General features: G+C 40.5%; 1 protein-coding gene across 5 annotated transcripts in view; it reads left to right on the top strand.

Moving 5' to 3' along the window:
* The window catches only part of SLC39A9 (solute carrier family 39 member 9), a 62,157-nt gene extending 37,828 nt beyond the window's left edge, over positions 1 to 24,329 (top strand). For 2 of the 5 annotated variants that reach the window (XM_030930228.1, XM_030930226.1), the window contains 6 exons: positions 2,951 to 3,091; positions 3,188 to 3,385; positions 14,464 to 14,532; positions 16,446 to 16,531; positions 17,351 to 17,485; positions 20,317 to 24,329. In XM_030930228.1, coding sequence (XP_030786088.1) covers positions 3,337 to 3,385; positions 14,464 to 14,532; positions 16,446 to 16,531; positions 17,351 to 17,485; positions 20,317 to 20,547 — 570 coding nt within the window. In that variant the 5' untranslated portion in view covers positions 2,951 to 3,091; positions 3,188 to 3,336 and the 3' untranslated portion in view covers positions 20,548 to 24,329. The remainder of the gene's footprint in view (positions 1 to 2,950; positions 3,092 to 3,187; positions 3,386 to 14,463; positions 14,533 to 16,445; positions 16,532 to 17,350; positions 17,486 to 20,316) is intronic. The other 3 variants (XR_004057252.1, XM_030930225.1, XM_010359734.2) reach the window with 3 other exon arrangements.
* Positions 24,330 to 24,931: the final 602 nt, after the last annotated feature.

The raw sequence follows: 24,931 nt of genomic DNA, 5'->3' as shown, positions 1-24,931 counted from the left end.
TTTGGGAAGGTAGACTATTGGGTCAAAGATGAAAATATAAATGTGATGTATTGTCAAAACTGCTATTGTCAGGCATGGCTCAATATAGATTATCTCACTCATTTTTATCTCTTCTGTAGGAATGCCATGTGTCAGATTCTTTATAGAGGTATGATTATCTGTGGCTTTGTCTATCACTTTACTCTACATTTAAATAAAATGTAGGGGGCCCTAGCCAGAACAATCAGGCAGATAAAAGAAGATAAAAGGCATTCAGATTCAAAAGGAAGAAGTAAAGTTGTCTCTGTTTTCAGATGAGATGATCTTATACATAGAAATACCTAAGGACTCCATCAAAAAATTATTAGAACTAATAAACAGATGCAGTGAAGTTGCAGGATACAAAATCAGCATACAAGTATCAGTTGCATTTTTATACACTGACAATGAACTCTTTGAAAAAGAAACTATGAAAACAATTACATTCAAAATAGCATCAGAAAATAAAATAAAATAAAATACTTGGGCATAAATTTAACCACGGAGGTAAAAGATGTATGTGCTGAAAACTATAAAACATTGATTAAAGAAATTGAAGAAGATATAAGTAAGGTATTCTGTGTTCATGAATTGGAAGAATTAATATTGTTAAAATATCCATGCTACCCAAAGTGATCTACAGATTTAATGCAATCCCTATCATAATTCCAGTGGCATTTGCTATGGTTTGGGCATTTGTCCCCTCCACATCTCGTGGTGAAATGTGATCAACATGTGTTGGAGGCGGGGCCTGGCGCGAGGTGTTTGGGTCAGGAGGGTGGATCCCTCATACACATACTGATGCTGTCCCCTTGCTAATGAGTTCTCCCTCTGTAATTTAACTGGAGAACTAGTTGTTTAAAAGAGCATGGCACCCCTCCCCTCTCTTGTCTTGTGACATGCTGACTCCTCTTCCCCTTCTGCAATGATTGGAAGCTTCCTGAGATCCTCAGATTCATGCTGCTTGGACAGCCTGCAGAACTATAAGCCAAATAAACCTTAATAGAAAGAATGATCCTAAAATTCATATGCAACCACAAAAGGCCCTGAAGCCTGGGTAATTTATAAAGGTCATTAAAGAGATTTAATTGGCTCACAGTTCAGCATGGCTGGGGAGGCCTCAGGAAACTTAAAATCCTGGCGGAAAACAAAGGGAAAGCAAGGCACCTTCTTCACAAGGTGGTGGGAAGGAAAAGTGCTGAGTGAAGAGGGGAAGGGCCCCTTAAAAACCATCAGATCTCGCAAGAACTCACCATGTAGCACACCTGTAAACCCAGCTACTCAGGAGGCTGAAGCATGAGAACCACTTGAACCCTGGAGGCACAGGATTGCAGTGAGCTGAGATCATGCCACTGCACTCCAACTTGGGTATAGAGCGAGACTCTGTCTCAAAAAGAAAAGAATAGTATCAGGCATGGTGACTTAAGCCTGTAATCCCAGCACTTTGGGAGGTCAAGGTGGGTGGATCACTTGAGCTCAGGAGTTTGAGACCAGCCTGGGCAACATGGCAAAACTCCATCTCCACAAAAACAATATAAAAATTAGCAGGATTTGGTAGCTCACGTCTGTAGTCCAGCTTCTCAGGAGACCGAAGCAGAAGAATGACTTGAGTCCAGGAAATGGAGGTTACTGTGAGCTGAGATTGCACTACTGTAGTCTAGTCTGGGTGAAAGGGCCATATGCTGTCTCAAAAAGAAAGAGAGAGGGAGAGAAAGAAAGAAACAGGAGAGTGCGTTGTAACTGTTGTAAGGTTGGATATTATTTTGTGAAACTGTTTTGTTTTGTTTTGTTTGTTTTATTTTTTTGAGACAGAGTTGTTGCCAGGCTGGAGGGCAGTGACGCGATTTCGCTCACTGCAACCTCCGACTCCCCTGGTTCAAGCGATTCTTTTGCCTCAGCCTCCTTAGTAGCTGGGGTTATAGGCATGTGCCACCATGCCCAGCTAATTTTTGTATTTTTAGTAGAGATGGGGTTTCACCATGTTGGCATTGATCTCCTAACCTCGTGATCTGCCTGCCTTGGCCTCCCAAAGTGCTGCGATTACAGGCATGAGCCATTGCACCTGGCCTGTTTTGTTTTTAAGAGAGAGGGTCTCTAGGCTGGGCACGGTGGCTCATGCTTGTAATCCCACCACTTTGGGAGGTCAAGGTGGGAGGATCACCTGAGCCCCAGATTTCAAGACCAGCCTAGGCAACATAGGGAGACCCCATTTCTACAAAAAAATTTTCAAATTAGCTGGTCATGGTGGTACTTGCCTGTGGTTTCTCAGTTACTTGGGAGGCTGAGGTAGGAGGATTGCTTGAGCCTGGGAGGTGGAGGGTGCAGTGAGCCATAATTGCACCACGGTTGTACTCCAGCCTGGGTGAAAGATGAGACTTTGTCTCAATTTTTTTAAAAAGGGTTAAACTGCTTAATCTGATTATAAATTATAAATATCTAGCATGTTACTCTCTATTCATGAAATACAGCAAAGGTAAGCATTTTGGCCTTGAAGCATTTATGTTTTAAGTGACAAATATGTTACTGTAAACTGGGATTATCAACTGGCCAGGTATCATTTACTGCAATTCAGAGTCTCCCATCCTCCATATTTCTAGAACTGAATTTAGACTGAAGGATGTGCCTCTTAAACTGCTCTGCCCTTTTGGTTTCTTGCTGGCAATTGTCTGCTGATGTTTTATAAAGCTAAAAATTTTCTACTCAATTTGTTCCTTATTTGAAATTTTTATATCAGCCTAGGTATAAACTAGATGAATTTGATTGCAATTATTTTCATTGTTACTGCTCTTCATTTGCCTATTTTCATCAGAATGAAACAGTGTATTTTCTGGTGAGATTGGCATGAATTTCTCAGACAGAGGAATATTTGGGGATGGTGTCCCTTTGGGAATATGATTGCTTTCTTGCATGGTGATTTGCTTCCACTTCCCAGGTTTTGAGAATAATAGGCAGTCAGAAGGTCTGCATGTCAAAGGCAGAAGACATTTGGGAATTTTTTCATCATGAACTTTAAGTTGAAGGAGTTAATGATTGGCTGGATTACAATATAGAAAGTGGATGTCTTTACAGTAAAGTAAGTAGAGCTTGAAATACAAAGAATGGAAACTCCTACATGAAAATGTTTTTAGGGGAAAAACATATTTTCTCTTTATGGTTTATTCTGCTCTAGGAAAACACCACCAAGCGAGTGAAACACATGATGTGATTACATCAGACAAAGCAGCAGAAAAATCAGTTGTCCATGAACATGAGCACAGCCACGACCACACACAGCTGCATGCCTATATTGGTGTTTCCCTCGTACTGGGCTTCGTTTTCATGCTGCTGGTGGACCAGATTGGTAACTCCCATGTGCATCCTACTGACGGTGAGTGGCTCCAAGGCTTTCTGGGCAGTGCAATACATTTGCAGTTTAGAAAGTTAAAAATGATCAAATATTTCAGTCTGTATCGGTGGCCATATTTAGTGCTAAAACTCTTGTCTTCCTTGGGTTCTAGTGAACATTTAACTAAGTGGGGAGAGCTAGTGAGTTGTGGCATGTGGCACAAATAAGTGTTTATTGGTTTATTACTTTGCTTGTCTTAAAGCTGCCACATTTGGTTGAGAGTCTAGGGCAGAAGTTCTTAACTTAGTTTTTTGCTATGGAGCCCTTAGGAAGTCTAAAGACTGTGGACCTTTTATTGGAATATTGTTTTTAAATGTATAAAACATAGTACCTAGGATCACAGAGAAAACACCTATGTTGAAATACAGTTACTAAAACAACAGAACAAATTTGTGATGTAGTAATGTATATCTTTATCAGTGCATTAAATAATGAGATAATATAATACATTTAAATCCTAAACAAGTTAGAGTTGAATTTTATTTTCTAGGACATTAGTATGCTAGCTATTACATAATAATATGCTTGGCTTAAGAACATTAAATTATGAGGTAGTCTGTAACAAGGCAACATGTATGTCAAGTTAAGCATCTGGTTGATTTTGAGTTTTTGTTTTGTTGGTTATTGGTGTAGAAAATCTTGGGTTTACAAAGGTATTTTCTTACAAATGTACCTAAACGCATTTGTAGCTTGCTTTTTAAGGAATCATAAGCTTCTCTAAAGGACAACTAGAATTCCCCAAGACTTTTCAAATTTAACTTCAGTCATAGTAACTATTTTGTTTTAAGATCAATGAATTCATCTTTGGCTAGGTCAACATTTTTCGTACAATTTATATTAATAAAGGATTCTGATACATGATACACTTTGATCCCATGGTGATAGAAATAAATTTGAGAGTTATAAAACTTCTCCAAGGATTGATTTGTAGACATCTTTTTTTCAGATATGTCAGCAGGGAATTTTGCAGATAGGAAATATTGGAAAGCGGCATAAATATCTTGGTCCCTGGTTGGAGAGCCCTGTGACTGTCGCTGTTTAGTGGCTGAGTGGCTGTTAGATGCAGAGCTACTTGATCGTTGTCCAGCTCCGCCACATGAGCATCTGCAGACAGGAAAGCTGTAGTCATGCAGCGTGGCAGCAGTTCTCTAAGTCCTTAAAGTAGTGATGAGTGAAAACAATAGTTTAAAGGTAATCTACAACCGTAAAATAACCTGATTAGTCTGATTTCTACTGGGCAGTAGAGATAGTGCTGATACTGCTTATGGTTTATTGTCTACATTCATAATTAAAGGAAATGCAGGGCCAGTTGCAGTGACTCACCTGTAATCCTAGCACTTTGGGAGGCCAGGACGGGCGGATCCTTTTGAGTTCAGGAGTTTGAGACCAGCCTGGGCAACATGGCAAAACCCCGTCTCTACAGAAAAATACAAAAATTAGCTGAGCATGGTGGTGCGCACCTGTAGTCCCCATTACTAGGGGGACTGAGGCGGGAGGAATGCGTAAGCCCAGGAGGTTGAGGCTACAGTGAGCCGAGGTCACACCACTGTACTCCAGCCTGGGTGACAAAGTGAGACCCTGTCTCAAAAATAATAATGATAATAAAAGTAAAGGAAATGTGGCCAGGCGTGATGGCTCATGCCTATAATCCCAGGACTTTGAGAGGCTGAGGGGGAAGGGTCACTTGAAATCAGGAGTTCAAGACCAGCCTGGGAGATGTGCTGAGACCCCATCTCTACAAAAAAAAAAAAAAAAAAAAAATTACCCAGGTATAATGGGGCATGCCTGTAGTTGCAGCTACTCAGGAGGCTTAGGTGGTAAGATTACTTGAGCCCAGGAGGTTGAGGCTACATTGAGCCACAATCACACCAATGCATTCCAGTTCAGCCTGAGGAAGAGAACAAGATCGCATCTCAAAAAAAAAAAAAAAAGAAAAAAGATAAAGGAAATACTAAATTTCAGAGGTTAGTAAAAATAAAAATGCATTTTTTTCAAATTAAAGTCACAGACATCCCCTGAATTCTACCTGTACTCACCTCTATAGACCCCAGGCTAAGAATCTTTGGTCAACAGAAAAATCTGCAGAAAAGCAGGCAAAAGACATGAACAGATAATCACAATAAGATATTAAAATGGCCCTTAAACATATAAAAAGATGTTCAGTTTCACTTGAATACAAATCAAAGCTATGCTGAGATACCATTTCTTACCTGTCAGGCAAAAGTTCAGAAGCTTAACAATACACCCGACTGGCAAAACTGTGATAGAATAGGCACTCATATATTGGGGTGCCAATGCAAAATGGTACAATGCCCATGGAGAGAAATTTGGCAATATCTAACAAAACCACATATGTATTTACCCTTTGACCAAAAATCCCACTTCTAGGGATTTACTCAAATACAGCTCCAGTATGAAAATATGTATGCACAAGATTGTTCAATGCAGCATTATTTATCATTGGAAAATACTTAAATGTTCAGTCATGGAGATTGGCTGAATGAACTATGGTATGTACCATAATGGAGTACCATGTAGCTGTAGAAAAGAATAAAGATTCAGGCGGGGCACAGAGGCTTACCCCTTTAATCCCAGCATTTTGAGAGGCTGAGGTAGGTTGATTACTTGAAACTGGAATTCAAGGCCGCAGTGAGCTATGATCGCATAACTGCACTCCAGCCTGGGTGACAGTGTGAAACCCTGTCACTGTAAAAAAAATAATAAAAGAATAAAGATTCAGGTATCTGTGAACTGATAGGGAGAGATTCCCAGGAGGTATTGTTAAATGGAAAAAAAAAAAAAGCAAAAAATATAATGATCATTTAGCATATATTACGTTTTGTGTAAGAAAGAAGGGGAAATAAGAAAAACATACAGTTGACCCTTGAACAGTATGGGTTTGAACTGTGTGAGTCCATTTATACATGGATTTTCTTTCAATAAAAGTTATACCGAGTGTGCCTGCCTCTCCTGCCTCTCCTTCCACCTCCTTCACCTTTTCTACCTCTGCCTCCCTTGAGACAGAAAGACCGACCCCTCCTCTTCCTCCTTGTCCTCCTCCTCAGCCTACTCAGTGTGAAGATGATGAGGATGAAAACCTTTATGATGATCCATTTCCACTTAATAGTAAATATATTTTCTCTTTCTTATGATTTTTAAATAACGTTTACCTAGCTTACTTTTTTGTAAAAATAGAGTATTAATACATATAACAAAATATATGTTAATCGACTTTGTTATCATTAAGACTTCTGATCATCAGTAGGCTATTAGTAGTTAAGTTTTTGGGGAGTGAAAAGTTATATGTGGATTTTTGACTGTGTAGGGGGTCAGCACTCCAGCCTCCACATTGTTCAGTGCAGTGGTCAACTGTATCTACTTATCTTTACAAAAAAGAAACAGAAGAACTGGCTAGCAAACAAAAGATATTTATTAACTGCATGGGGTGGGGTGGAGGGTATGAGAGGGCAGAAGGTTTGGGGAGCACATGATAGTCCCCTGAGCATGCCTTTTTGGTATAGTTCTGACTTTTGGAAACATGTTAATATTCTACATATTCAAAAAATAGAATGAAACCAGTACGGATGGGAGCACTAACTCCCATACAACAGATGAATTGTATTTCAAATGAATAATACAGTCACACTGAAGAGATTTTAAAAAAACTAATTCAAGTAAATTATGAATGTAGTATTTGACTGTATATGTTTAGTCTTGGGTAGAGCTGGGAGAAAACTATAAACAAATAACTGAACTCGTTGTTGTTATTGTTGTTTTGTAATGGAATGGGCAGAACTGTTCTGAAGCTGCTTTAGATGTTTTATAGGATTGAGTAAATGGGTCGTGTTGATGTTGGTGGAGTCAGGGTTCTAAGTGTGGAAGAAGGAACACACAAGTATGGAGTGGAGCAAGGCAAGAAAGAACCCCTATAGGGATGGATTGGAATTGGAGGTATTGGACTCGGGATTTCTAAATGTATTTGTTTATGTGTATGTATTTGTATATACATGTGTGTGTGTGTCTGTGTGTGTGTGTGTGTGTGTGTGTGTGTCCTAGCTGTGTCTGGAGATGGGGCCTAGAACTTAAAGACATCCCACTATCATGAGCATGCCAGGGCTCTTCAGAGACGAATCAGGACTGATTCTAGGACAGGGGCAGGGTAAGTACAAGTGAGCTTGGAACATCTAGTACTGAAAAAAACAGAAGGAAGGAAGAAGATGGGAGCATGTCATAGGATATAGGAACCCTCTTAAAAGGTTTCCCACTGGCCACATCTGGGATAAGTTGAGCACCAACATAATTAAGAACAGTAATAAAGTATAAACCATTCAAAAAATGGGAATCTGGCTGGGCGCGGTGGCTCACACCTGTAATCCCAGTGCTTTGGGAGGCCGAGGTGGGTGGATCACCTGAGGTTAGGAGTTCAAGGCCAGCCTGACCAACATGGTGAAACCCCATAATTCTAGCTACTGGGGAAGCTGAGACAGGAGAATTGCTTGAACCTGGGAGGCGGAGGTTGCGGTGAGCCAAGATTGTGCCATTGCACTCAATCCTGGGAGACGAGAATGAAACTCCATCTCAAAAAAAAAAAAGGAAAAAAAGAAAAAAATGGGAATCCATGAGCCCATCTGATATATAATATGTATGTTATATATTATATAATATATATTATAATTAATAATATATTATAATTAATAATACCTATAATATATAATATATATAAAATATAATATATATTATATATATGGGGAAAGAGAGAGCATGCATTTGCTTATAGTAGAATGGTTAATGTCAATTGTTAAATGTGGAAAGAGTGCTGGAGTTGGAAAAATACTCACTTTTGCAACCCTCAGTAAAGGTTGATTCAGGCATGCATCATCAATGAATGTTAAATGTAGGGGACAAATTTTTATTTCCTTATTGGCTTCAAGGGGAAAGAAGTAGCTAAATGAAGAAATCAGGTAATACCTTGATTGGATAGTCAAAATTAAGGTCACAAGCATTCTGCTTTTGATATGGCCAAGTAAGCTGTCAGATCAGCCTCCTTACAGGTAACTAAAAACGCTGGACAGAATTCAAAAAACCACAAGCTAAAGACAGTGGAGAGCGACCCAAAGCAAGCAAATTCTGGAGGGGAGTCAGCACTTGGAACAGGATGCATTTCCTATTTTTACTGCTTTTAGTAGTCAACTCCCTGTGGGACAGCTAAAGCTCTGATAGAAAACTCAATCTTTCTAGACTGAAGAACCAGAGGACAGAGTTCAGGAGTTTCAGTGGTTACAGCACTGAAAATAAGGGAGAATCCTAGAAAGAAGAGAAATTCACCCCCAAATTCTGTATATGAACTGCCTCAGTCTCTAGCTGACCCTGAACCATGCTTTCATGGGCAGACTCCAGGTAACTCAACTGAAATAATTATGAACTAAACTGAACTGGCTGCAGTGGCTCATGCCTGTAATCCCAGGACTTTGGGAGGCCAAGGTGGGTGAATGGGTTAAGCCCAGGAGTTTGAGACCAGCCTGGTCAACATGGCAAGATGTTTTTTCTACAACAAATACAAAAATTAGCTGGGTGTGGTGACCTGCGCTTGTAGTCCCAGCTACTTAGGAGACTAAGGTGGGAGGGTAGCTTGAGCCCAGGACAGGGAGGTTGCAGTGAGCCAACGAGCCAAGATTGTACCACCACACTCCAGACTGGGCAACAGAGGGAGGCCCTGTCTCAAAAACAAACAGAACACACATACACACACACACACACACAAAATTAAACTGAAAATTGAGCAGCAACCCAAAAGGCAGTTTGCAGTTTTAATCCAACCAAGTTGCTTAAAGCAAAACAAACAAAAAAAGTCACTCTTTGGAGGAATATAACAAAATCTGAGACTATCCACGAGATAATGTTGGCAATGTCCAGGATATAATTCAAAATTAACACCACCAGTGAGCAGCAGATGTACATCCTGCACCTCTAGATGTGATACCCTGAGAAGCATCATCACCTTTATAACAGTTCATCCAGGAACCCATAGTCTAAGGACATACACAAAAAGTTTTTTATTACTAAAAAAACAAGAAAGGAAGAGAATATATTATCCAAAAATGGCAATATCATAAAAGTCAAAGGGAGAGGAAATGTTCCAGATGAAAAGAGACTAAAGAGTTACAACACAGTGAAATGTGTGATTCTCTACCAAAGCCTTGCTGGAAAGGAAACATGCCCTGAAGTAAGTACGTTATTGAGCAGTTGACAAAATTACAATATGCAAGAAAATTAGAAAAAGTGTCAATGTTGATTACTGTGATTATGTAAGAAAGTATCTTTTCTCTTAGAAAATACACATTGAAGTATCTGGGGATAAAGGGTTATTGATGTGTTTGTGCTACTTTTAAATGTTACAGAAAAAGAATGTGTGTGTGTACAGAGAGCGTGAGTATAAATGATGAAGCAAATGGGGCAAAATGTTAGTCAGTAGGTCCATCTGAGAAAAGGATATATGGATTTTTTATAACTATTCTTGCAACTTTACTGAAGGTTTAAAATTATTTCCAAATTAGGGTTTAAACAAATTATGGGATTGAGCTTAAAACAAAACAAAATAATTTTGGTCTAGAAGGATTTTTAATCTCCTTGTATTTACTATGTGTTAATTTTTTTTTCCCATAGAGTTATATTTTTTAATAAAATCTTATCTTGGAAAGTTGATGTAGGAATAAGTGGTTTTATTCATATGCCTTATTCCAAACAGCAAATGAGAAGCACCGTTGGGTGGTATTGGACTCTGGCTGTATTACATAGTTGGCCACACTGGGCTCCAAGACATGTTTCTTGTGATTCTTGCCAGTTTCAATTTGAAGTAGGCTGGGCGTGGTGACTCACACCTGTAATCCCAAGCAATTTGGGAGGCCAAGATGGGAAGATTGCTTCAGCCCAGTAGTTTGAGACCAGCCTGGACAACAAAGCAAGACCCCGTCTCTACAAAAATCTTAAAAATTAGCTGGGCATGGTGGCATGTGCCTATAATCCCAGTTACTTGGGAGGCTGAGATGGGAGGATTGCTTGAGCCTAAGAATTCAAGACTGCAGTGAACTATGATTGTGCCACTGTACTTCAGCCTGGGTGACAGATGAAGACCCTGTGTCTTAAAAAAAAGGGAGAGAAAGAGAAACAAGGATGGTCGAATTTCACACTTGTGAGCCTATAGTTGAGGGAGTTTTGTAAGTTTCTCCTACCTGACCTTATTCATGGTCAGGACAGTGTTGTGAGTTCAAGAACAGAGTAACTGCAGAAGTTAATGACCTTTTCTGTGTTTTCTGATCCTGGGAAGGGGTGAGCGGCTCTAGTTTCCCTCTGACATCCTGGTTTGTGTGTGTGTGTGTGTGTGTGTGTGTGTGTGTGTACATGTGTGAATGTTTGCTTATGCGAGAAAGGAAGGAGACTTGGCGCAGCGGCTCACACCTGTAATCCCAGCACTGGGAGGCCAAGGCGGGTGGATCATGAGGTCCGGAGTTTGAGACCAGCCTGGCCAACACGGTGAAATCCTGTCTCTACTAAAAATACAAAAAAATTAGCTGGGCCTGGTGACGGGTGCCTGTAATCCCAGCTACTTGGGAGGCTGAGGCAAGGAGAATCACCTGAACCTGGGAGGCAGAGGTTGCAATGAGCCAAGATCGCGCCACTGCACTCCAGCCCGGGTGACAGTGCAAGATTCCGTCTCAAAAAAAAAAGAAGGAAGGAAGAAAGGAAGGAAGAGGACTGAGTTGGTACAAAGCTAGCCTTCTCTCAGGGTATCTTTCTTCCATACCATCTGTACTTTCTCAGAATCCTTGATCTGCCAAAGAGAAATGTGGAAAATAATGAAATGGCCACTTCACTTCTATGTGTTTTGAAACATGTATGTAAATGTAAACATGTTAAATATGTAAAATAAAAATTTTCCTCCTCAGTAAGTTGAAAGAAATTTCCATTTAACAAATGATTTTTTTAAAAAAAAAACCTGATTCTAAAGATATATATGGTGATTGGCAGGCCAGGCACAATGGCGCAGGCCTGTAATCCCAGCACTTTGGGAAGCCAAAGTGGGAAGATGGCTTGAGGTCAGGAGTTTGAGACCAGCCTGGACAACACAGCGAGACCCATCTCTACAAAAAAGTACTTTAAAAACTAGCCAGGCGTAGTGGCACTTGCCTGTAGTCACAGCTGCTCAGGTGACTGAGATGGGAGGGAGAATCACTTCAGTTCGAGGCTGCAGTAAGCTATGATCACACCATGTCACTCCAGCCTGGGCAACAGAGCAAGACTCTGTCTCTAAAAAAGTAAAATGTGTGGGCCTGGTAGTGCCCTGTAATCCTATACAGAGAATTAAATGTAGCTTGTGTTCCTTTATCCTTCTTCCTGTTTTATCTCTGAAGTCATTGTTTTTGCTGGCTTTCATGTGTGTGATGACCTGGTTTTACCTATTTTCTGCAGAGTTTTATGTATTATAAAATGTCAATAAAAGCATATTTATTAAATTTATGCTAAATGACGGTCTTTATAGGTTTATAAAAGCTTTCTAATTTTAAAGCCTCTAATTGTTTAAGATCCTAAGTGTAACTGGACGATAAGGTTTTGTATAAAGAAAAAAGGCCAGAGCCAGCTTGCACACAGTGTAATTTGACTGTTCCTTCCAGTTCAGGGTAACATTGAGCTATTTGCTGGCTCAGAGTGATTAGAGTCTTTAGCTTCTCTTCTTTGCAGTGTTTTAATAAGAAAATACCATTTATTAATAAGAGGTAATATGTCTCTTTACTTGTGTACTTTTTCCATTGTAAAGCCCTTCCTTTTGTGTGCTGAACTCCTAAGAAGATTAAATCCCCTGTAACTTACTTGATTGATGTTCATCTGTCATTTTGCCTGGCATTCTGATGTCTGCATCTTTTAACTTTATTTACTTATGTGTTTCCTATAATAGCAGTAACATCTTTATTTCATACACACAAATACTTTTCTCACTCTTCAGCAATGTTTTATTAAGTAACTGTTGGGTGCCTAGTGCTGTGCTACATTCTGTCAGACATGTTAAAGGAAAAGAGAGGTAGAAAATTTAATGCTTTAGCGTTTACAGTCCATCTGGGGATATAAAACATTTAAGTGAAAATGGCTTTCTATATCTGAGGTGGTAATATAGAAGAACCTTTGAAGTAGCATGTGGAGACTGCCCGCATAGATCACTAGGTCTAGGCAAGGGGAGAGTTGCTTTAAGCTGGAATCAGTTTTTTTAATTTATTTTTTATTTTTATTTTGAATTTGTCTTGAGACAAGGTCTTGCTCTGTCACCCAGTCTGGAGTCCAGTGGCATGAGCATAACATGTTGCAGCCTTAAACTCCTAGGCACAAGTGATCCTTCCGCCTTAACCTCCTAGATACCTGGGACTACAGGCATGCACCACCACACTTGGCTAAATTTTAAAAATTTTGTAGAGATAGGGTCTTGTGATTTTGCCAGGCTGGTCTCAAACTCCTGGCCTCAAGAGATCCTCCTACCTCAACTTCCCAAGCTGCTGAGATTACAGGTATGAGCCACCATGCTTAGTCTTCAATTTTTTATTCATTCTTGAGGTTCTGTAGTTAGACTTTGAATGATGTCCAAGTTTTGGGTTAACAAGCTGGTAAGTTCAGTATGTGCCAAGAATTACAGGTGAGGAGACTTGGGGAAAGGAGAATAAGAATATTTTGTTTGATGGTGTTAAGCAAACTGGTTTAACTAGACCGGACGTTGAGAAATAAGTTGGAACTAGTTGATAAAGGGCTTAGGAACCTACCTAATATAGCAGTTTGCCCTGAATTTGAAAAGCAGCAGATTCTTAACTGGTAACTGACACATCAGAAAGATGGTGGGTTTTTTTGTTTGTTTGTTTTTGAGATAGAGTTTCACTCTTGTTGCCCAGGCTGGAGGGCAATGGCGTGATCTCGGCTCACTGCAACCTCTGCCTCCTGGGTTCAAGCAATTCTCCTGCCTCAGCCTCCCAAGTAGCTGAGATTACAGGCTCCTGCCACCACACTCAGCTAATTTTTGTATTTTTTAGTAGAACCAACATGGGGTTTCACCATGTTGGTCAGGCTGGTCTCAAACTCCTGACCTCAGGTGATCCACCCGCCTCAGCCTCCTCAAGTGCTGGGATTATAGGTGTGAGCCACTGCGCCCGGCCAAGGGTGGTGTTTTCAAAAGATGAGTCTGACACAGATGTGTAGGATGAATTATATTAGGGAAAAATGAGAGTAGAAAACCTGTTGCTAATTTAGGTTTGAGTGATGAAAATTTAGGTTAGGGTGATGGCAATACAAATGTGACAGATGTTAGAATGAAGATAAAGTTGCAGGATGCCAGGGAAGAGATAAACAATGACAGTTAGATAGGTCTGGAAAGAAATGATCAGAGGCCATAGAACACTTTCCTTGGAATAGTAGAGGAAGAGGATTAAGGAATAGGAGGAAGTTGGGGCTGTTGGGGGGTTACACATTTCAGTGATTTTTCTGTTAAGGCTGAGTCAGATGAAGAGTTCCCTCTTAGCCACCTCTTCAGGACAGGGAAATCTAAGGGTTTGAAGCAGAAAGAAAAAAGATAGTGGCTCGGTGCGGTGGCTCACGCCTATAATCTCAACACTTTGGGAGGGTGAGGCGGGCAGATCATTGGAGGTCAGGAGTTCGAGACCAGCCTGGCCAACGTTAGTGAAACCCTGTCTCTACTAAAAATACAAAAAATTAGCTGGGCGTGGTGGTGCCTGCCTGTAATCCCAGCTACTGGGGAGGCTGAGGCAGGAGAATCACTGGAGATGATTCAGGAGGTAGAGGTTGCAGTGAGCTGTGATCAAACCACTGTACTCCATCCAGCCTGGGTGACAGAGTGAGACTCCATCTTAAAAAAAAAAAAAAGTTAGAAAAAAGATAGTGAGGAAAATAATAATCTACTTTAAGAGCTTTCACTTTCTGTTCTGGAGGTGAAATTCTTTCACCTCCAGACCAATGTTTGAACAGTTTCTGTCTCACATAGCTTAACGCTGTCTTTCTCATTTTCACTTTAGATCCAGAAGCAGCAAGATCTAGCAATTCCAAAATCACCACCACGCTGGGTCTGGTCGTCCATGCTGCAGGTAGGGTTGGATTGCAGTGGAACTTCTTTGTTTTCTAAACACTAAGGTCACACAGGGGAGACCTTAGTGTTTATATTTCAGGGACTGTCCTCATTGCTCTTGGACTGGCCTTTGAGGAAAGCATTTCTTAATGAAGTCCTCTGACACAAGCACAAGCCTGGTGTGCTCACTGTCACGGGTTTTCAAGCTAAGAATAGTGTCTATACTTTTTAATGGTTTAAAAAAAAAAAAAAGAGGAACATACTGTAGCACTTGAGAATTATATAATTCAAATTAAGGAAGTTTTATTGGAACACAGCCTTGCCCATGTTATTTGTGTATTGTCTGTGACAATGAATTCGATTAGGGAAAAATGAGAGTAGGGAACCTATTGCTAATTTAGTTTTGTTTGAGTGATGAAAATTTAAATTAGGGTGATGGCAGTAAAAAATGGAGAAAGGCAAATGTGACTGATGTTAGAATGAAGATAAAGTTGCAGGAAGCCGAGGAAGAGATAGACAATGACAATTATCCATCTCTTTGTTTTTGTGCAACAGTGGCAGAATTGAACAGTTGCAAGAGACCAAATAACTGCAAAGCCTGAAATATATACTGTCTAGCTCTTAAGAAAAAGTTTGCTCTTTTCATTCTTGGCTCTAGAATGTCATCTGTAAAAGAGCTGTGGCGCTTTTGTCCTGAACAGCTCTGTTACCTGTTTATACACCAAGCACTGTTTAAGCAGAAGTGGTATGCGGTGGAATGCATAGGTCTCAGCATGGCTGACAGGGTACACCTTAGAATCATAACCGAAACCTAGTCCTAGTAATAGAATTCTGTCAGTGGCAAAGAAAGGCGTGTGAAAGGTGGTACACTGTTACCTGGCCCTTTCTAAGTGTAATATTCTTTTCTAACAAATTTCATTCATTCAACCAGCGTTTACTCATTGTGTAGTAATCATCTATATAGAGTTCTAATATCTTTATTTTCTTTGTTTCTTTTTCTTTCATTCTTCCTTTCTTTCCTTTCTTCCTTTTCCTTTTCCTTTCCCTTCCCGTCCCGTCCCTTCCCTTCCCTTCTCCTTCCCTTTTCTCCTTTCCTTCTCCTTCTTTTCTTTCCTCCTTCCTTCCCTCCCTCCCCCCTTCCTTCCTTCCTTCCTTCCTTCCCTCCTTCCCTTCCTTCCTTCCTTCCTTCCTTCCTTCCTTCCTTCCTTCCTTCCTTCCTTCCTCCTTCCCTCCTTCCCTCCTCCCTCCCTCCCTCCCTCCCTCCTTCCTTCCTTCCTTCCTTCCTTCCTTCCTTCCTTCCTTCCTTCCTTCCTTCCTTCCTTCCTTCCTTCCTTCCTTCCTTCCTTCCTTCCTTCCTTCCTTCCGTCCTTCCTTCCTTCCGTCCTTCCTTCCTTCCTTCCTTCCGTCCTTCCTTCCGTCTTTCTTGTCTGTCACCCAGGAGTGCGGTGGCACGATCTCGGCTCACTGCAAGCTCCGCCTCCTGGGTTTAAGCAATCCTCCTGCCTCAGCCTGCCTTGTAGCTGGGACTATTGTCTTGCTTTACCTATAAGATTAAGAGTTGCTTCCTTTGAAATTCTTTGGTATTTCCCTTGTTACAATTTGATTAACTGATCAATGGATTTTTGATTAGTTGGAAAATTGAATGTCAGTTTTCCAATAACAACAACAACAACCGAAATAACTAACACTGAATATACTCTGGGCCAGATGCTAAGCTGTTTACCTAAGTTATCTCATTTAATCCTCATGAAAACCCTAAGAAATACATACTTTATTGAACACATTATTTAAAGATAAGGCTGGCGTTTAGAAAGGTTAAGTAACCTTACTAGATGCAGCTGGACCTGACTATAAAGCTCACACACTCAACCACTACACTGTTACTGTTGTTGTTGTTTATAGTATTTTATGTTTCCTTGTTTCCAAATACAGCTGATGGTGTTGCTTTGGGAGCAGCAGCGTCTACTTCACAGACTAGTGTCCAGTTAATTGTGTTTGTGGCAATCATGCTACATAAGGTGAGCAAAATTTTGGTGTAAGGTTTGGTACTGAGTGTATTCATAATTAAAATTTCTCATGGTTGTTGTGTTTTTTCTGGAATGGGAACATTTTCTTCATTTCATAATTGCTATTCATTTTGGAGAATTGAATAAATCTGGTCATAGCTTCTTGTTCCCATTTTCTTAAGCATTTACTTGAGGGTTTTTTTTTTGTGTGTAGTCATATACACAAACTGTCAAATTCTCCTCAGACTTTTATATTTCATAGTAATAATTTCTGTTCAAAAGTATTTTTCTTGACTGTTTCTCTTTTTTACTATCCAAGAAACACACAAATAGGATCTTTTGTTGGCTTAGAACATTAATTCCTAAGAGGCATAGCTCAGCGTTGGTACTCTGCCTGGTTTTGTTTTTTGTTTTTTTTTGTGGGTTTTTTGTTTTTTGTTTTTGCGATGGAGTTTTGCTCTTGTCGCCCAGGCTGGAGTGCAATGGCATGATCTCGGCTCACTGCATCCTCTGCCTCTTGGGTTCAAGTGATTCTCCTGTCTTAGCCTTCCAAGTAGCTGGGATTACAGGGGTCCACCACCACACATTTTGGTATTTTTAGTAGAAACGGGGTTTCACCATGTTGGCCAGGCTGGTCTCGAACTCCTGACCTTAGGTGATCCGCCCACCTCGACCTCCCAAGGTGCTAGGATTACAGGCGTCAGCCACTGTGCCTGGCCTTTTGTGAGTTTTTCTTTGTATGAGAACTCATAGTCAAATGGCATATACTTCTTGATATAGAAGCAATCCATACTTCTAGAGTGATAATAAGAGATGATTTTTTATTTCCAGGCACCAGCTGCTTTTGGACTGGTTTCCTTCTTGATGCATGCTGGCTTAGAGCGGAATCGAATCAGAAAGCACTTGCTGGTCTTTTCACTGGCCGCACCAGTTATGTCCATGGTGACATACTTAGGACTGAGTAAGGTAAGCTAATCTATTCCCAGCTATCTAAACAAGTGTCTTGTGATATCTTAGAACTTATGGTTTCTTAGATGGAATTTTTCCAATACATTACTCTCTCAAACTAAAGATAAAATTAGGAGTAAAAACTGTACAGGGTAAATATCTTAATTCCAATTTGTTCTCTTTGTAAATTTAGCATTTTCTTATTCATTTGGTTTGAAAACTTCTTCCCTGTTAATCAATTCCAAGAATATTTGCATAAATATGATAGTCCTTCAATATTTAAAATAGTATAACTTAACCAGCCATGCTAGTTTCATTTGACAGATATCTAATAAGTCAAATCTGTCCATATTTAATGTGAGGTAGACACATGAAACATGAGTAACAAGCGATGTAGCAGCTTTGAGAAGAGCAGCAGCTGGGCAGAGATTGCTGTCAAAAGTTTAAAAAACTGACATTGATTACTGAAGTGATAGAGTAATCTGTTAAAGGGAACAACATACTGCTCACTGAAAGAAGAAAAGGCTCTTCAGGTAAATGGAAAGGGTTTTTATAACACACGGTTAGCAACCAAGATCAACAAACCCTTGTTTAACAGGAACTTAGCCATTCTTGGTCTCATTTTTCACATGTTCCTCTTCTCTCAGCTCTCATGTCCCCAGATAGCAACTGTGCAGTACTTTCTATTGAATACTTTGTACTGAACATAGCTTCAGACCTGAGGGAACACGTGCTCTTCCGTCTCCAAGCTGGACCTTTCCATGCTTTATAATCCTGTCTGGGCTGTAGTTCTTAGCAACAACCCTCCACATTTTACCCAAATGTCAACTGGCAGGCAACTGGAGGAAAATCTTAGAAACAAGCTGACTCAGGGCTAGTTGATGGGAACTGCTTTCCCCAACGCCCTCTCTAAAGGTCGTTGATTCTTCTGAGTGTCAGTCAATTCAGTATTTGGCAGTAAAACCCATATTAATAGGAACATGAGAAAAATGAGATAAAAAATGGCTAAGTTCCTGTTAAGCAAGGGTTTGTTGATCTTAGTTGCTAACAGTGTGTTATAAAAACCCTTTCCACCGGGCACGGTGGCTCATGCCTGTAATCCCGGCGCTTTGGGAGGCCGAGGCGGGTGGATCACGAGGTCAGGAGATCGAGACCATCCTGGCTAACACAGTGAAACCCCGTCTCTACTAAAAATACAAAAAATGAGCCAGGCGTGGTGGCGGGCGCCTATAGTCCCAGCTACTTGGGAGGCTGAGGCAGGAGAGTGGCATGAACCCGGGAGGCAGAGCTTGCAGTGAGCCGAGATCGCTCCACTGCACTCCAGCCTGGGCGACAGAGTAAGACTCCGTCTCAAAAACAACAACAACAACAACAAAAACAAACCTTTCCATTTACCTGAAGAGCCTTCTCTTCTTTCAGTGAGCAGTATGTTGTTCCCTTTAACAGATTACCCAATTACTTCAATAATCAATGTCAGTTTTTTTAACTTTTGACAGGAAGATACTGATAATTCTAGAGACATGGAGTTACTTGCTGCATCTATGGCATGTCCTTTTCTTAAAATTTTAATTAATTGTCTTAGTTTATAAGTCTACTTTTTTAATAGAAAAGGTTGAAATTAGTTTTATAAAGATTAGCTTATGAGATATACATATATGTGTGTGTGTGTGTGTGTGTGTGTGTGTGTGTGTATTTTTTTTTTTTTTTTTTTGAGATGGAGTCATGCCCTGTCACCCAGGTTGGAGTGCAGTGGCGCAATCTTGGCTCACTGCAACCTCTGCCTCCCAAGTTCAGATGATTCGCCTGCCCCAGCTTCCCGAGTAGCTGGGATTACAGGTGCCTGCCACCACACCCAGCTAATTTTTGTATTTTTAGTAGAGGCAGGGTTTCACCATGTTGTCCAGGCTGGTCTCGAACTCCTGACTTCATGATCCGCCCACCTTGGCCTCCCAAAGTGCTGGGATTACAGGCATGAGCCACTGTGCCTGGCCACTTATGAGATATTTCTAAGCTCTATGAGGGCAACTACTGCATCTTGATTACCACTGTATCTCAAGCACCTGGTGCAAAGCCTGGTACATAGATGATGCTTGTTAAATATTAGTAGAATAAATACATTCATGTCTGAAATTTAATATCTGCAATAATATGTTGTCGATTCTATCTCAAGAATAATACAAGCCAAACCTGTTGAACCAGCAGTTAAAGTTCGTTTTATAAAGCAATCGTGAGCCAGGAGCAGTGGCACACATCTGTAGTCTCACCTACTTGGGAAGCTGAGACAGGAGGATTGCTTGAGCCTGGGAGCTCCAGGCTGTAATGTGTTATGATTGTGCCTGTGAATAGCCACTCAACTCCAGCCTGGGCAACATAACGAGACCTCATCTCTAAAGACAGATACAGTCGATGATGGATGGACAGAATGATGGAACTGTGGTGAATATAGTTAATAATAGTGTGTGGTACATTTCAAAATTGCTAAGAGTAAATTTCAGATGTTCTCACCACAAAAAATGATAAATATTTGAGATGACAGATGTTAGTTTTATTTAATTATTCCACATTTTATTCATGAATCGTAATGTCACTTTATACCCTATAAATATATATAATTATGAATGTTGATTTACAATACATTTTTTAAAAAATCAATGCGTACGTCACTGATATTCTTAAACCCTTATTTGGAAGCTTCCCATGAAGAGCTTAAAATTTCTCTGTTTTCTAGATGTCCCCAGTGTCCTAGACAGCACCAGTTAAGAATAGTGAGTGCTTTTTAATTGGGACTTCTTCCTGACCCTGAATTTTACTTGACTTAGTTTTTCCTCTTTCTCTCTTCTAATTCACAGAGCAGTAAAGAAGCCCTTTCCGAGGTGAACGCCACGGGAATGGCCATGCTTTTCTCTGCCGGGACATTTCTTTACGTTGCCACAGTACATGTCCTCCCTGAGGTGGGCGGAATAGGGCACAGCCACAAACCTGATGCCACAGGAGGGAGAGGCCTCAGCCGCCTGGAGGTGGCAGCCCTGGTTCTGGGTTGCCTCATCCCCCTCATCCTGTCAGTAGGACACCAGCATTAAATGTTCAAGGTCCAGCCTCGGTCCAGGGCCATTTGCCATCCAGTGAGAACAGCCGGCACGTGACAGCTACTCACTTCCTCAGTCTCTTGTCTCGCCTTGCGCATCTCCACATGTATTCCTAGAGTCCAGAGGGAGGTGAGGTTAAAACCTGAGTAATGGAAAAGCTTTTGGAGTAGAAACACATTGCAGTTAGCTATAGACATCCCATTGTGTTATCTTTTAAAAGGCCCCTAACATTTTGAGTTTTAGTGTTTCTCTTAACCCTATTCTCAGGGAAGATGGAATTTAGTTTTAAAGAAAAGAGGAGAACTTCATACTCACAATGAAACAGTAATTATGAAAATACAGTGTTCTGTAATTTAGCTATGTCTCTGTCTTCTTAGTTTAGAGGCTCTGCCACTTTATTCATTGATTTTTAACATGGTTCCCACCATGTAAGACTGGTGCTTTAGCATCTATGCCACATGCCTTGATGGAAGGTCATAGCACCCACTCACTTAGATGCTAAAGGTGATTATAGTTAATTTGGGATTAGGGTCAGGAAAATTATAGCAAGATACATTGAAAGCTCACTTTATACTCAAAAGAGATATCAATTGAAAGGGGATGTCTAGAGGGACTTAAACAGCTCCTTTGGCACGTGCCTCTCTGAATCCAGCCTGCCATTCCATCAAATGGAGCCAGAGAGGCGGAAGTAGCTTCTAAAGAGGTGACTGGTATTTTGTAGCATTCCTTTTCAAGTTCTCCTTTGCGGAATACCTGTCTTCACATTCTTAGAGAGGAGCCAAGTTCTAGTAGCTTCAGTTCTAGGCTTTCCTTCAAGAACAGTCAGATCACAAAGTATCTTTGGAAATTAAGGGATATTAAATTTTAAGTGATTTTTGGATGGTTATTGATACCTTTGTAGTAGCCTTTTTTTAAAGACTACCAAAATGTATGTTTGTCCTTTTTTTTTTTTTTTTTTTTTGGTATTACTCTTAGCAGATCAGCAGTCCCTCTAGGGACCTAAATACTAGTTCAGGTTAGGGGATACTGTGTCTTCTCACATAACCACCTGTAGCAAGATGGATCATAAATGAGAAGTGTTTGCCTATTGATTTAAAGCTCATTGGAATCATGTCTCTTGTCTCTTCGTCTTTTCCATGCTTTTCTCCTAACTTTTCCCTCTAGCCTTTCCTCTCCACAATTTGCTGCTTACTGCTGGTGTTAATATTTGTGTGAGGACAACCACTTCTCGAACTGTTATAATGAAGATAATAATATCTTTATTCTTTATCCCCTTCAAATAAGTTACCTTTGTGTCAAATGCCGCTTTGTTAAGCCCTTCAAGTACCACCTCCTCATGTGTGAATTGACACAATCACTAATATTCTGGTAATTTAAACAATTGAGATAGCAAAAGTGTTTAACAAACTAGGATAATTTTTTTTCATATTTGCCAAAATTTGTGTAAACCCTGTCTTGTTAAATAAGTGTATGATATTATATTATTAATTTATTTTTACTTTCTGTACCATTTCAAAACACATTACACTAAGGGGGAACCAAGACTAGTTTCTTCAGGGCAGTGGACGTAGTAGTTTGTAAAAACGTTTTCTATGACGCATAAGCCAGCATGCCTATGATTTATTTCCTTCGTGAATTTGTCCCTGGATCAGCAGCTGTGGAAATAAAGCTTGTGAGCCCTCTGCTGGCCACAGTGAGGAAAGTAGCACAAATAGGATACAGTTATATGTAGTCACTGGCAACAATTGCATACAATTTTACCACGAAGAGAAGGTATAGTATGGAAAGTCCAAATGACTTCCTTGATTGGATGTTAACAGATGACTTGTGAGAGACTTGAGGTTTCATCTGGTCCTTCAGAACTATGTGGTTGCCTAGATTCTCTCTGGAAACTGACTTTGTCAAATAAATAGCAGATTGTAGTGTCTGGTTTGGTTTGGACAGTAGTGCTTTCTATCATATTGTTGTGTGCAATGGTCAGTAATTTGTTCTACTGGCCAAAGCCTCTTTCAGCAGTGCCTTGCCATCATGCTTAAAAGTTTGGCTAGTATATCTTGCTGGATGGAGCCTTGAACTCTGGCAAGGATTGAACCATCTGACTTCCAAATTTGCCTTCCCCTCTGGACCTCACTATTAACAAGCAAACCTTTCAGGGTCCTCTTAGCTCTCAGAAGCTATGTATGGGCTTTCCCAGATTTTAAAGCTGCTGCCTCGAGAACTACTCATTTCTCTCCTGGTCAGCGGGCAGAAATAGCCATACTAATCTCATAGGGCTCAAATGCATCTTCAGGCAGCAGGGAACCAAGCAGCATGGCACAGGCCTTCTTCACTGGAGGAAGAGCTTGCTGATGTGGTGGGCAGTGTTCCAGGAGAGGCCGTGTCCATGTTCACTTCTTGGCACATTTCAGTTCCATTTTCCTCTTGTTTAAAACTGCCTCTTTAGATGTGGATGCCTTAATGCTGTAACACATTTGAAAACATTGGCAATACTTAAGTTGCTGCTGTGATTACAGATGGAATTATTGGCTACCAAAGAGATGCAACTGATGATGAAAAGCATGATTCTTCCTTCCATATAACCAAAGTTAATCTTAATTGCAGTTTGACTCCCTTTCCTTGGTAGGGATAGACTTTCTTCAGATTCCAAGTACTCTTAAATGGCAAATTAAGTTAAAGAATACTACTGCTCCATTCCCCTCACTTATTCTCCAGTTAATTGCTTGTCAGTTCTCATTTCACGAAAGCAGTGATGTTCCAGGTTTGATTCAGTTTTCCTGTGCGCACTGTTGCCAAAATTTTTTTTTTTTTAGCAAAGATTCTGCACTGGAACGTAGATAGTTGGAAACAGTACTACCTACAGAGGCTATGTGTTTTCTCTTTCTCCCCCCTTTCACCTCTTTCTTTCCCAATTCAGAACAGCCAAGTGAGCCCTGTTCTGGTATTTTGAATCATTAGAGAAAAGAAAGGGAGTGGCTGTTTTGAGTTGTCCTTTCTTTGCAGAAAGGAGAAAATGTGATTATGTTTTTTTACCAGCCTACTTCTAAGTGTCACTGCCTGGTTTTTCTCTTTTTCAAGGATTAGAAGTAAGAGGACACACCAGCATCGGAGTGTATTAAGCCCCTGAAACACATGGTAGCTAGGGACTGAACACGGGAACTGTATGACAGCAGCACAGACCCCCAAAGAATCTTCCTGCCTTGTGGGCCCCTGAGCCCCTTGGGAGACTGAGAATAATGACCAGATTCATCCAGAACTGCTGCAATGTTAAGTGAAAATCCTCTGTAGCTGTTCAACAGAGGAAGCTTCCTTGCATTAGAAAATTTCAATACAGAATGGTCCACATCACCCAAAGTGCGCTGTTGGAGATGCTGTGAAATTAAAACCAGTGATATAACCTCTTTGTACCTGAGACATCTAGATTCACCTCAGGAGACCTGAAGGAAATGTGTGACTTGTGGGAAAGAACTAGACAACCATTTAGGAATTCTCTAGATATACTCAGCCTAACCCAGTGGCTTAACACAAGGAGACTGGCTTTGATCTTTTTTTCTTGTGGCATCTTCCAGCAAGTTAGAAGTCTCATGGGATAAGACTTCAGTTCCCCAGGTTCAGTAGCTGGAACAGCGATTTTAAATGTCCCTTTTTCTGGATCCCTTGTAAACATGAAATCATTCCATGGATGGCTGCCTTATAATTTTGTCTCTTTCCACTTTAATTGTGAATGGTTAAAAAAATGCTGTTTTCTGATATTAAATTTTTATTAGTGCATACCTTAATCTGAGTGGCTCATTACTTATCCTGTTGGCAGTTTGTTTGATGACCAGAATTGACCTATATTTGAACATCAGAAAAGGGAATGAAAGGTTGTGATGGGCGGTAGAAAGATGTGCCTACCACAGGCATATCCTTTAGGGAAGGGAGGGAGAAAGGAGAGAGGGGAAATTAAGGACTTGATAGACCAGTGTGCCCTGAAAGACACAAATGCATTGATAATTTTTTTTGCCTTGCTGTTGTTAGCAAATATTATTTATGAAGGTAGCTCTCTCTACTCTCAGAAAAGAGAAACAGGCAACAGATCCAAACCACAGTGGATTCATTTCAAAGGGCAGAGTTGTTATATGAGTAGGTAGATGCTATGAACAATGGACCCTGGAAATCAAAGAGATTTGATTAGAAGTGTGACTTGTGAATTTGATGAATGTTTTTCTCCCTCTGTGGACTTATGTTTAGTCATTAGATTTCATTAAATACTGGTCCACTTTGTGCTGGTTTCCTATATGTATCACCTATATAGCTAGTTACCAAGATTGTGCTCAGGGCGGGTGTGGTGGCTCACGCCTGTAATGCCACCACTTTGGGAGGCCGAAATGGGCAGATC

The sequence above is a fragment of the Rhinopithecus roxellana genome, chromosome 5, assembly GCF_007565055.1.
Source record: "Rhinopithecus roxellana isolate Shanxi Qingling chromosome 5, ASM756505v1, whole genome shotgun sequence".
Taxonomy (NCBI): domain Eukaryota; kingdom Metazoa; phylum Chordata; class Mammalia; order Primates; family Cercopithecidae; genus Rhinopithecus; species Rhinopithecus roxellana.
Note: the sequence above shows the minus strand (reverse complement) of the source record. Positions and strands in the feature narration are given on the sequence as shown.